This window comes from Melospiza melodia, chromosome 9 (assembly GCF_035770615.1).
Source record: "Melospiza melodia melodia isolate bMelMel2 chromosome 9, bMelMel2.pri, whole genome shotgun sequence".
In the NCBI taxonomy this organism is placed as follows: domain Eukaryota; kingdom Metazoa; phylum Chordata; class Aves; order Passeriformes; family Passerellidae; genus Melospiza; species Melospiza melodia.
Window position 1 is genome coordinate 13722212 of NC_086202.1, and position 13680 is coordinate 13735891.

At 41.1% G+C, this 13680-nt stretch overlaps 1 protein-coding gene across 2 annotated transcripts in view; it reads right to left on the reverse strand.

The window, feature by feature from the left end:
* The window catches only part of ARMH3 (armadillo like helical domain containing 3), a 138977-nt gene that overhangs the window by 105342 nt on the left and 19955 nt on the right, over window positions 1-13680 (reverse strand). For both annotated transcript variants that reach the window (XM_063163351.1, XM_063163352.1), the window contains 9 exons: window positions 10187-10298; window positions 9663-9719; window positions 9391-9537; window positions 7509-7616; window positions 6585-6677; window positions 5640-5714; window positions 4903-4989; window positions 1593-1649; window positions 561-604 (listed from right to left, as the gene is read on the reverse strand). In XM_063163351.1, the coding sequence (XP_063019421.1) occupies window positions 561-604; window positions 1593-1649; window positions 4903-4989; window positions 5640-5714; window positions 6585-6677; window positions 7509-7616; window positions 9391-9537; window positions 9663-9719; window positions 10187-10298 (780 nt within the window). The remainder of the gene's footprint in view (window positions 1-560; window positions 605-1592; window positions 1650-4902; window positions 4990-5639; window positions 5715-6584; window positions 6678-7508; window positions 7617-9390; window positions 9538-9662; window positions 9720-10186; window positions 10299-13680) is intronic.

The window sequence follows — 13680 nt, forward strand, 5'->3', positions numbered from 1 at the left end:
AGCTTGTTTTATGCTGCTACTTATGAAGTAGAGGCTAAGAATATGCTACCCTTTCTGCTGACTTTCTAGCTCTTTTCTTCAGCAGGAATTACTGCTTTCCACCATTTGGAAGAGTTTACATCTCCTAATCATCTCTGATCTGGCATGTGGACAGCCCTGGATACATTTGTTTGTTTGTTAAAGATAGTTTTTTGGCTAAATCAGTTTTTCATCATAGAAGTTATCAGCAAATTATTATCTTTTCACTTGTGATTAAGATTTTACACAAAGTTCATACAGAGGTAAAACCTATGACAGTAAAAACAGACAATGGATATCTTCCCCTACAGCAAGATCTCTCCTGAAGCACATCAGCCCAGCTGGTACAGATGCACTGAGAATTGCAATGACTGCATCAACTGAAGCAAAGTACTTCAAAAAATAAGATTATTCCCTGCCTCTCCAGGTGCATCAAGGCTGTCAGGTGATAAACAAGTGCTTTAAGACAAAAATAAAATAAAGTTTGTGAAAATGTACAGTAACTATCATGCATTGAAAAACAAGACACAATTTGGTTTTACCTGTTATATTCCGATAAAGCCTGGGCAATTACAAGTCCCATTCCCTGAAAAAAAGCATTTAAAAAAAACTACACATTAAAATCTCAAGGGAGAAAATCACACACTGAACATACATTGCAATGCTGCCCTCCCCAAGATAACCTAGCATGCTATTCAGAATTTCCCTTGAAACTGTTTGAACTATTAAGATGTGCTACAATACAACAACATTATAACACAAAAATCCAGACAACCAAATTGAAAGTTATTTACTAATCACTAAGTTATACAGAAAGCATCTCTTCTTCTTGGACCTCCAGACAGAGCTCTCACTCAAGAAGTCTCAGTAAAGCATTAAGAAATTTAGAAAGAAGTTGGTATCAGAGGAAGGACATCCAAAAATTCAAAACAAAGAGTCATAGACATGAATAACCTTTGACTTCTTGCAAACAGCCTCCACTATTACAGAACTACTAAGAGTTCTCACCCTTTATTCAGCATGGAGCTTGCTTTCTACTGCTGCCTAAAGAGCAGCTTCCAAGTCCAGAACTCACATAACTCAGTCTGCTGTCAATTTTAATCCAGGCCTGGATATAAAACTCAGACTGTAGCTGCAACCCAAAATATACTGCAGGACTCTTGACTCAGTTACAAGCTTGCACTGATTTACAAGAAATTACTTGTGGAATGATAAAATCAAGTGACACAGCACCAGAAATGAGATTCCCTTTGGCATAAATCATCCTGTGCCTCTTTGGCACATGACAGCAAACAGTGCACAGATAGTTCATGAATGCATAATAGATCAACTTTAGCATGTTCCTTGCTATCTGTTTTTTAATCACCATGTAACTGGTGATCAAACTGTCCAAATCATGAGCTGCCTAACCTATTGCAAGAGCACAGGGCTGAACACCCACTGCACTGCTGCTCCTTACAGCAGCACTGTTCTGAGACCTGATTTTTACCATACACCATGCTGGCATCCATTACCCTACACCTCATGTGAAAGAACATCTGCAGCAGCACAGAGGAATCAAGCCAAGTACTCACATTGAGTGTGGCCTCATCATCCACAATGGACAGCTTCACAATGTAGGGATTCACTGACTGCTCAAGGTGGGGCAAAAAAGAAAGAAAAATGGCTTTAAGTTCAGCTTTCAGGGAAAAAAAAACACTATTATGTTTCCAAGTTTACACAACCACCTGGGCAGAATCTCTGTCCTGTCCCATAAAACAGAATACACATAAATAAGCAGAGTCACAGCACATGCTAAGACCACTAGGCCAGGGACATGTTCCCCTTATTGGCTCAGCCAGGCAGTCTCCTGATTTTATTGAGAAGAGAAGGGAGTTTCTGTCCCTGCACCAGCTCCTCTGTCAGTCTGGAAAGTGGAGCAGCCATCCTGCAAGCCTGTTATCTGTGACACACACACAGTTTTGCAGCAGGAACAGGCATTGAGGCTGGATGCAGCATTAGTGCTCTGCTGTCTCCCCTCTGCAGCACCCTGCAAAGATTGCTTAAAGAGCACCCAGGAGGGCAGGACAACATTCTGGACTCATCTGCTGCTGGGTTAGAGAGCAACACTTGGTTTGCAACCCCAAGGAGCTGGAAGTCTCTAGAGAATATAAATGCCTTGAATTTAGCTGAAGAAAAAACACAGGTTTCATCTATAAAGGCAAATGCTAATAATTTGGGAAGCATTTCAGATTAGCAATGCACATTTTTCATGGGTTTTGTATGTCAGTGTAAAACTAAAAAAAGTTGATTTTGAATCAAGACACAAAAGAAAAGTCTCATCTGCAGGCAGGTCATTTTGCAGGGAATTGGAGCTTGAATAATTACTTTTTTGTTAAAGATTTTTTTTTTTTAAATCATTTGAGTTATGCAAGATCTTTGGAAAAAAAAAAAAAAAAAAGGAAAAACACATGAACTTTCTGATTCTCCAAAGCTGTGTCTTTCAGCATCTGTAGCTGTCTATACCAAGGAGAGGCAAGTGCACAAAACTGGACCTGAAGAGTTACTGGATACACTATATGCTGCCAGACAAGCACACAAAGGGAAAACCCCACATTTTAACTATTTTCTTTCAGCTCTAACAAAAGCTACAATGCAATTCTAGCAGGTTGAACATGATGCAAACAAACTTCTGCCTAGATGTTATCAATGAATATGTATTCAAAAGTCACTACTTGATTTTATGTTTTAACTTGCTATCCTATCAGCCATCCCTTAAAACACTGGGAGAGTCATCAAATAATTTTTTTTTCCTCACAGCATTTTCCTTCTCACAATATCAATGCAAAAGTATTTTCTCTGAAATCAGGACTAGTATTAAAAAAAAAAAAAAAAGAAAATATAGATGATGGCTTGGGTAATTATATAGTTGGAACAACTTCTGAAAACTATTAGGATTTCAATCAAGGGTATCCCTTTAAAGGTCCCAAGTAAAGAGATGTAAATCCCTAGAACAGAAGTCAATAAGCAAGCCAAGATCTCATCAACATGGATAATGACAACATGGAGAGATACTCTCCAAGGAATTTCAGAGTTTACAAAATTCACATTGCCAAAATGGAAAAGAACACCCAAATGCAAAACACACTGATATTTATGCTAAAAACAGACACAAAATCATAATCAGCTAATGAATTTTGAGCCTTATTAGATTTTCTTAAACAACTGGAAACACAACTTAACCAATGCAGTTCAGACCAAAAGAGAACCTCTTAGCTGCACCACAGTTAACTCAAAAGAGAACTCCTAAGCACCTGAGGCATGAAGGTGTGCTACAATTGACTGACAACCACCATACTGACCCTAAGGGCCAAAGAACAGCAAATGAAAGCAGCTACTCAAGGACAAAGATGATGGCTGCATTACTGCAGGCTTGGCCTGTAGCACTGCTACCAAGGGCAGTGCTGGGCAGCTGTCACATAAAACCCTTCTGGGAGTCACTTTCAGCCTTGCCAGAGGAGCTGCTTGAGCTGAAGTTCCCTTTGCTACACATCTGCTTCAGCTGGATTGTATGGATTGCACTTTTCAAACATCAGCACAATTTCCTTCAGAGTGCCCAGTTCCAAGATGTCTCAGAGTGTGCTCCAAAGCACTTGACCCCAGCTCAATACTCCCCAGAAGCCAAGGGCAAGCCTGCTGCACTCACAGCATTCTACCTGACTAAGGACATCAACTGCAGTCCCAGGGATCCCTGCCTCAGGGATGGCACTGCACAGCTCCCCAGCATTTGTCTGAATGCTGCAATGAGACCTCTGGTCTTCCCAGTCCACCCTCATAAGTAACCCCACTTACAGATAATTCCCAACAGTTTTCCCTCATAGCCATATACTGAAATCAGGCTCCATGCTCCTGTTCCATGCTACCACAGCACAGAATGCTGAAGAGAATCTGCAATTCATGATTCTGACATCATTGACAGGAATGAGAAACTGACAGGCATTACTTTGACACCAAGTGTAGTTCCTGTCCTTGCATATTCTCTAGGTCTATTCATAATTCAGAACAAGATCTATTATAAAACCAGGTAGGTTTTGAAGCCTGCTCCCTCCTAGTAATTCTGTTGAAGGGCAGGTTATTCCAGAACTTTCCTATTTGCTGCCTAATGAAGCATATTAAGATATTCCTATTTATGAAGAAAAAAAACCCCTGATCATTAAAGCATCATGCTTCATACAAAGAAAAGCCAACATTAGGTGTTGTTCTGACATCTGAAATGTTTTTTTTCAAGCTGATGAATAACAGGAAAAAAATGGGAATATACCATAAACATAAAAAGCATGATGAATAAAGTTCCTCAAAGAAGAATCCATCAAAGAGAGAGAGAGAGAGAGAGAGACTTCTCTTGGAACTGCTACCTGTGATGCTTCAGTTCATTCTTTGGTCACAGCTTCACCATCTCTTCTGGGGATCTGTGCTCTTTCAGTCAGCTAGTCAGGTCCTGAATCACAAATTCAGTCTGAAGCCCAGGATGACTGACAGCTCATTTTACTTTGGAGATTATGTATAACCACACACACACAGAGGCAGACGTGTGGTTTGGCACAACAGCAACTCTTCCAAAAGGACCTTTCTCAGAATATTTCCACAAAGGAAATGCAAATTCCCTAGGTAGTTTCTTTCATGCTGGCACAGAGGAGCTGTAGGAGTATCACACACATTTGATTGTACACATACATCAGAGACAGACACAGGGACATAACAGGGCTGCCTTGCAAAGCTTCTCCTGCTCCACTCTGATGCCCTGATGCTACAGTGTGCTCTGCTAAAAACTGCACTGTGTGCTGCCTTCATAATCCAGAGGCCACTCTAAATCAATAAAGCAGAGAGAAGGGTTTCTACACCTACCTCATACTTTCTGTAGTTGACCAGCAAGGCCAGAAGGACAACAGCATCATACCCATGCTCTCTGCGACTGAGAGGGCTGGACAGGATCTGGAACAAACAACCACACTGTTCTGTCAGGCCTCCTGCAGGAAGCTTGAAGTGACTCAGAGCACAGCCATGAAATGTATGTGCAAGAGCAAATTATGTCCTATCTGAAAGAAGATATTTGGGTGAAGGGAGTGTCAGTGCCTCAAGGAAGTTCTGCACACAGAGAAGCTCATTTATCACAGACAGGATGCACACAGGCTTTCAGGGCATAAACAGCACATATATTTCACAACAGCATTTTATAGTATCTCATCATAAACTGTGAAAGTGTTCTGCGTTTCTCCAAGGCTCAGTTCCACTGAAAAAAGTATAATTTATCCAAGAGCAGAAAAAAATATATCCACACTACCTTTTGAAAAACAGTTTCTCCAGTAAAGAAATTCTGTGTGAAATTAGCCCAGAAATCTGTTCAGAATCTAACTGTGCAGAAATGTCTCAAGTGAAAATACTTTAAATAGTCAGTAGTGACTAAAAACAGCAGACTAGAGTAAAGGAGAGAGAACATTACAAAATATATGTATGACTGAGCTATGAATGGATGCAGCAACAGTACCAGTGAACTACACTGCGCTGAAAATGCTGAAAGGCAAACACATTACTGAAAGTTCTCACTATGGAAGAGCCTCCACAGTAGAAGGAAGAACCCTTACCTGTAAAATGGCTTCAAATATGCTGTTAATCATCACATATTCCAGGATGGTGTTCTGGCTAATGTTATCTGTCACCTGAGTACAAACACAAGTTTTAAAAGCTCATCCACAACTTCCACCAATGCTGCAGCTGCCTCTGGCACACATTGGGAACCGGAGAGTTCTGCTTCCAGATGGACACATTTATCCAGAATCTCACACTTAGCAAGTCAAGGTGTGACTAGCAATAGAGCTAGACATGAAATAAAAAAAATCTGTCCTGCCTGCCAGCGCTCTCTCTGCCAAGAAGCACCACCCACGGACTAAGAGCTCCCCCACTCCTCCACACGTCGGTATTTTACACAGCTGCATGAATGACAACAGCCATCAGCTGCTGCAGGCTCCACACAGGAGGCAGAGAATGAAAAAAGGGCACGTATGCTGCACTGAGAAGCTTCCCATCGTGAAGAGGGCAATGAAGAGCTCCACCACTCTCACTTATCTCTTATCACAGTCAAAATAGTTCGCAGCTGACCATCTCCAAAAGCTGATGAGTGGCAATTTATTACAACGTCCTCATTCTTCACATCCTCACCACTCTGGTTTTCCACACCTTCTGTCTTACCTCAACCCTGCTCCCTTCCTTTCCATTCATCTGAAACTTCTTAAGTATTTTTTCCTTTAAAAAACCCACACCTGTGAATCCAACTGATACTTCCTCCTGCCTCTCCTTTTTAGCCCTAGCTGGCACCTATCTAACAGGATGAAAAGTGTCTGCTAGTCTGCACTGGCATCATGGTTGGAGCCATCATGCACATTCTGGACTGACACTGGCTCTCATTCACCATTTCTTTCTCCTTCTTAAGCTTCACACTGCAGCATTCTGCTCAAGTTTTGAAACAGCTCCATACCTCAGATGTGGCCCATATAAGCCCTTAAGTTATTATACAGCTGTTAATTACTTACTGTCACCAAGCAGAGAAGTAGCTTCAGACACAAGCTTTTGAGGCTTTCAGAACCTTCTGCACAGAGGAGGGAGTCCAAGCTCTCCATCAGATTCTAAAGAACAACAGTCACATTATTTAAAAGTAGTATTTTAAATTATTTGAAATGTTTTTTATATAAAACCTTCTGGAAGATTCAAGCAGCAGAGCACCAATATAAAGCCATGTTGTTCCAGAATCAGTAACTGAGCCATTACTACTGCTACCCAGGCCATATTCATACTATTGCTTCTCAACACTATTTGTGTTAACTACAACTTAATGACTACTGGTAGAACATCATTATCCTTTTCCATGAGTTTTCTCCAGATGCAGCAGCACAGCTCCAATTCACAATACATACATAAGTTATGATTAAAAATCTGATAGGCAAACTACTACTTAATGTTTTCCCCAAATATACTACAGTTTGTATAGAGAAGAAAAATTGCTACTCTTGTAGAGAGATGAAAGATACAACAAGAATTCAGCTTTATCACTGGTTACTTTGTCATTTCCTAAACTCAACATCTTTACAGTGAAGAGCATCAAGTAGGTTTAAAACAGTACATGTGCTGATGGAGTGTGAGAACAGAGGGTATGACTCTCAGATAAAGAAAAAGATGTGAGGTTCAATATTAGGTTCAATAACCTGTGACAGCCTTTCCTGTCTTTAACAGCAACTACACAGTGTGGAACTAAAGAAAAAGAACATGCTTTGTTACATTACTAACCAACCCAGGGACCCCAAATGTCTGTGCTACTGACAGATTCAGCTATTTTTAGTAAGTGGCTCAAGTATTCCCCCCAAAAGCTGCTGCCTGGTAGACACACCCATGTACACTCACTGCCCTTGCAACAACACAGCTGCTGTGCAAACTGCTTCTCTGCACTGCCAGGGCCTCACCTTCATACACAGCTCTGCCTTGTCAAAACCCACAAGCATGTTGATGATGTCAAACCCAGAAGTGGATTTGTTCTTCTGATGGACACCGCGGATCAATGCACACAAAGTCTGCAAAGGGAAAAAACAGAAGGTGAGATGTAAGGCAACACCTCCAACTCAACAGCAAAACCCACTGCATGATCCCCTCCTAGCACTGGCAGATACTGAAATTAATACCACCAGCCTGGAGGCCATACATTTTGTCTGACCTCTCCTCCAGCTCTGGCATTTCTAAAAACATATCTTGGATGCTGAAAATTTGTAAAAATTGGAGAAGAATAGATTTGTCCGTATTTTTTTTTGTTTGAGCACAAATTTCTGTTTGATTACCACATTGCTATACCAAGTTGGACCAATAAACTGTGTCTTTGTCAACAAGAGGAACCAATCTTCCCACAAAAAAAAAAAAGGTTCCAAGTCTATTAGGCAGCTTAATTACTCCTTCATTCCAAGTTCTTGAAGATACACAGGTATCAGCACACTATCAGCAGACTCTCTGGAAAATTTATAGGCAGCAAATTACTCATTTGTCCGAAGAGACAAAGATGTCTGGGGTGACTTTTGTCATCAGGCACATCTCAGGCCCATGAAGAGGGGAATGATCAGGAATACAACCACTGCAGTTTTAGATTCCAGCTTAAATTCACCAGTGAGAGGTAATTAGTTTCACATGTAAAGCTGGAGACAAAACAGACCTGATGGAATTAGCAGACCTCTAGAACCACACAAAAGCAAAAAGGTAAGGTAGACATTCTTTTCTTGGTTACTGTCAGAAACAGATACTGGGCTAAACAAACCTTTGGTCACCATGCTGATTCTCAAAAAAAAGGATTGCTTAAGTAAGTTTTGGCTTTAGGATCACTTTCCACATTAACATAGTCTGGTTAAGGGAACACTCTCCCAGTTTGAGCTCAGGATGTGTTACCTGGTTCCTATTTACATGCACACAGCAGGATTCTTGTGACCTGCCCTACATTCTTCCAAGAGTATGGACATAAGTTTAAGAATTTGGGGTTGGTCTAAGCTGTCTATGTAGCTATAACTGTTATTTTAGTAGCACCCTTTCAAACTAATTCTAAAAATAACAATAAAACAATGCAAGATTGTACAGAGATGTAATATTCTGTTTTAAACCATTTTTTCCCAGATCACTGCTGGTCCAAAGTCTCCTACAGATGACTTCTTCAGACCTGAATTTCCTATCCTGCACTCCTAAAACTGAAATGCATTCTGCATACTCCTAAAACAAATGCATTCACCAAACTGTGAGAATCAGCTTGTGAACTATTAACATCAAATATCAAAACTGAGGAGGGGAGTCTCCCACACAAGATATGGAGCAGCAGAGCTTTGGTAAGGAACAACCTGCACAAAAATGGCTATGAGTTCTGAGTGATAATTCTTCACAGCTTCCAATTAGGAAGTGTCCAGCTGAGGCAATTTCCTGCGTAAATTTCACACTAACTTCTCCAGAGCTTTATTTCTTTTTTGACCCAAATGGAAATTGAAAAGGCAGCTGAAATAAGGGAGAAGAGGTGAAAGTAAAACACAACTACAGAGCCTAAGTACTTTTGAGACCACAAACCAACAGCCTGCAAGGTGAACAAGCTCCTTTGATTCTTCACTGCCATCCACTTCATCCTCCATCACCAGATCCTCATGAATTCTGAAAGCATCTATTGCTGTGCCAAGAACAGAGACTAGGAATGTTTGGAACCTCCACAGACAACAAGTAACAGCTGCCCTGTAGACATCACTTCCCAGTAACAAGAAATAAGCACAAGGTGTTTGATACCAGCATCTGAAGTAGAAAGACAGCACTCCCTGTCCCCCAGCGTGGTACCTGTAATGCATTCACCACTCTGATTGGGTGCTCCTCACCCAGGGCCTGGATGCAGTGCTGAAACAAGCAGTTGATGTTGTCTTTTATCTTCATTAATTCTTCCCCATCCAGAGCCTCCAGCTTGCCTTCTAGATACTCCAGGTTGACCTGTCAGGTTAAGAAGCAGTTCAGGCACATTATACCATCACCAACACCTTAGAAACAGAAGTCCTTGCACTGACTGACTGCCACTTTGTAGGCAGAACAGCAACAGGATGTTCATGGTCTGTTACCTTCATGAGAAATAGCTCCTCCCAAAACCTAGGGTTGCATTTACTGGGGTCCTCTGTCTGTAAGGAAAAGGAACAAGCATGAGGGCAAAGAAATCATTCAGGCAGAACTTAAAGAAAGTCTTTATCATAGGTAGCTCAGAGTCAGCATCATCTGCCAGATGATCAAGAGGTCTCAAAGTGCAGAATTCTGGTTACAGAGATTCCCAGAAAAAAAGAAGGACCAAGAGAAGCAGCTCTCAATTGGGATGCCTCTGATTATTTTCTGAATTGTTATTTGAAAAATGCTGGGAAAGCCATGACTTCCCATAGATGGTAGGTTCTGGTAGGCAACAGGACACAGTGACATTTTGGAAGAGAGCAGAATACAGAGTTCTGCATGACAGCAGGAGAGCCTGTAGCATGTGCCTACACTGTGCAGGCCTTACCTTAAGGAAAGAAATCCACTGGAAAAAAACCCTCAGGACAAAGTAAACCAAGAAAATGTAATACAACCCTTTAGAAAAAAGAGATGCTCAGCTGCTTACCGTGAAAATTTCATCATACATCAACACCACTTTCTCTTTCAAAGGCTTCTTGGAGGCTGAAGATTTCCGGAGCAGCCCACCTTTCTTCTCTGTTTGGGCCATGCTGTATACCCTGAAGGGAAGAACAGACAAAAAAGCTCAGAAAAGTTGAACTTTTCTTCAAGGCATATCTGGCCTGCCTCAACTATCAAAGATTTTTTTTCACTGCACTGAAATACTAACAGTCTCTCACAAGCTCTAAGTAGGAGCATTTATAACTATACCAGACAAGAAATCAGATCAAAGGACCCATCTAGCTCTACATCCCATTTCAAAGACATGCAGAAGTCCACACACAGGCAGAATCAGAATAAGCTCCTTATGGATAAATTTTAATTCTTCTCTATTAGAAACTGATTCATTATCCAGACCAATGCAGTTTACATTTAGAAAAGTATGTATTTTTTAATCTCACTGGAGGAATTGTGATACTTGATAACAAATAGGTACCCAGTCTTTTTTTATGCTGGTCAAGCCTCAAAAGCATCTGGTGACATGAAGCTCCTGAAACTATTTGAAAGTCTCCTCTTTTCTGATTAATTTGCTGCCTACAAAGCACTTCAAATTCTGCTTTTTGTACTCTGAAGTGGCATCCAACACAAGGAAAGTCTCCCTCTGCACCTTTTGCATCCTTATCTGGGCCAGCTGCTCTGCAAATTAAGCCAGACAGGAAGCCCAACCCCAAAAGCATCCCATGTTCAGGGTTCAGTTTTGAGAGGAGGATGCAAGACAGAGGACAAGCTTTACAGGGATTTTTTTAAACTAAATTAATTTAATTATCCATTTGACAGCAAAAGTTTTTCTAAAACCACAAAGTTTTACTATCATTAATTGGTGTCTTGCTGATTATGCTATTAAAAAAAAGGAGTATCCTTATTACAGAATAAGCCATTACACAAAGTAATGTGGTCCTGAGCCTTCTGTGAGAGACAACCCACTCGAGGGGCTGAGTCAGAACACACAACTTGCCACATATTCTCAACCTCATGTGTGATGCTACCAAGCGCAGCACTACTCTGACCTTGCAAATACACATTTATCTGCAGTCACAGATTTTCCTGGCAAGCATCACAGCTTTAGCACTGTTCTAACCTCCTCCATCACTGCAGCATGTCACAAGTACTCAGCAGAAAGAGAATGCCATCCCTCCTCATGCCCCTGAGCTCCCAGACTTTCTCCCATACCTCCAAGGTAATTACACACATGGCAACAGCATCCCACACACAGAGGCTGGACTGAAGTCATGCTCCAGGAAAGCACGGGCAGGCTCCTGTGGTAGTTGCACTCAGCCATGATGAGCCATGGACAGAGGTAAGTTCACTGCTCCAGTCAGGGCCCCAGAGCTCTCTGAGCTGGCAGCTGTGGAGGCAGCTTTGGATGTAGCCTCAACCCCAGACTGCCTGAACCCCCTGCCACAGGATTAGATCTGTCTTTCCCTCAAAGACCAAGTTCTACCAACTACTGAATAACAGTTCCATTTCTCCCTTACATTCTTTCCACTGCAGACAATTTTTAGCTGACTTACAACTCTGTTCTCAACTAGGACTCTCAGGCTTCCAGACACAGTTATTCAAACATCCATCCTTTTAGCCACAAATCTTGGTTCTAAGGGGCAGAAAAACATTCTCAGGCCTGGAAAAAGAATTCTGCTGCAAAAGACCCTGCCCCAGGTGCAAAGGGAAGGAGCTTTGCCGGGATGGGAAAGGACAGAGAGCAGCAGATCTCACGCCTGAAAAGCTAACATTTACATAAGGAGAGAGGTGTTGTCTTCCCACTGGAAAGGGAACCAGCTGGCTGGTTATGGGCTGGGGTGAGAATGGAAAGAGCCCTAAGACACCCTGACAGAAGAAAGCTTAGCAACAATTACACCATAACCTTCTGTAAAAACCAAAATTATTCCCCTAGCCTAGCAGGTCTATGTATCAAACTAAGATAGAAGAAGGTTTCCAACTAACAATTAAAAAATAAAACATTATTCAGTCATCTTGATAGCTTCTCTTTTAAAGACTTTGCATTATTTTTAAACTGTCGAGGGAAATAAGACATTATTCTAATTAGAAGCATAACTGGAAACACTGAGAAATCTATTAAAAACCAAATCAAGAGCAATGTCACTTTTAGCCTAGGAATACAAATCTTGGATAAGATTGCACAAAACAATTTTCCTACTAGAACTGTAAGTTTCTGAACCTAAAACAGCTGCCAGCCCCAGCACACAAACACATCCATCAGTGTGCTTCTAATTGAATTAGAGCTAACGAATCCCAATGTCAAAACTAATAAACTAACTCTCAGTGCTTCTGGGTCAGCGTTCTCACATCAAATGTGTACGTGAATGGGAGGGGATCAATAAGCTCTGCTTAGTCCCTGGATTTCAGAGCTGTATTTTAACCCTTCTCCTACATTTCCAGAAAGACAGAAAAATTGAAATACATCAAGATACAAAGGGTGAGCACCAGAAGGATCACATGATCATGTGAAAATTCTAGTCTCTGTCAAAACGGGTCTTAGGATTCAGATTCTCTCAATCAAAGCTGCACAGAGCACATACTAAGACAACTGCTAGAGGCTAGGATTAAATAATGTTCTTGTTTATAATTTGCTATTCTACAAATGAGCATATGGAGGAGCAAGGAGAGAAACATAAACCATGCCTCTCATGCCAACACTTTATTAGGCCGTGTTTGTTTCGTGACCTATGATGATCAGGTCATATAAATGGTTTTTTCTTTTCACTTTATGCAATTACATTTTCTAGATGTCATAAAGACAAACAGAAAACTGCATCTTGCTAATGGAGACCTTCTACTCAGCTGCAGAAAACAACAGTTAAATGCACAAAACATTTATAAATAAGTTGCAGAGGTGTCAAATTATTGTGATGCCTTGACAGCTTATGAAAACAACAACATTTATGATAATTAACAATTTTCCTTTAAACACCACATTTAAAAGACATCAGTGCATTTTCCACATTTTACGTTCAAATGGATAATTTATTCTGTCAATAGGTCATTCCCATTAACACATGCTGCTAAGTGAATCCTGCTGTATTCAGTGAGTGCACAGGAGAACTGCCCCTCAGGGCCACGACAAGCACACGCATGGGGATTTTTAGAAAAACAAACACTTTGCTGTGCAGCAGAAAATCCAAGATGCTTCATCTGGAACTAAAAGAAAACTTGACAGAGCATGAGTCTTGGCAGCTCAAAGGCAGCAAGATAAAAGACACAAGTTCAGGCAGACTCTTGCTTTATCTCTCATCAACCCCAGGATCAGCTGATCCAGTCAGGAAGAGATGAGCACATCCAACCATGCACCTCCTTTCTGTTTCACTCCAAAACTCGTAACAGAGATTCCAACCAAACATATGACATTCCAATGAACACAGCTCTGTTAGCTTTTTGTTAGAGTAGCCACAGGGAAAATGAACCTGGTATTTTGAGTCTGAGATT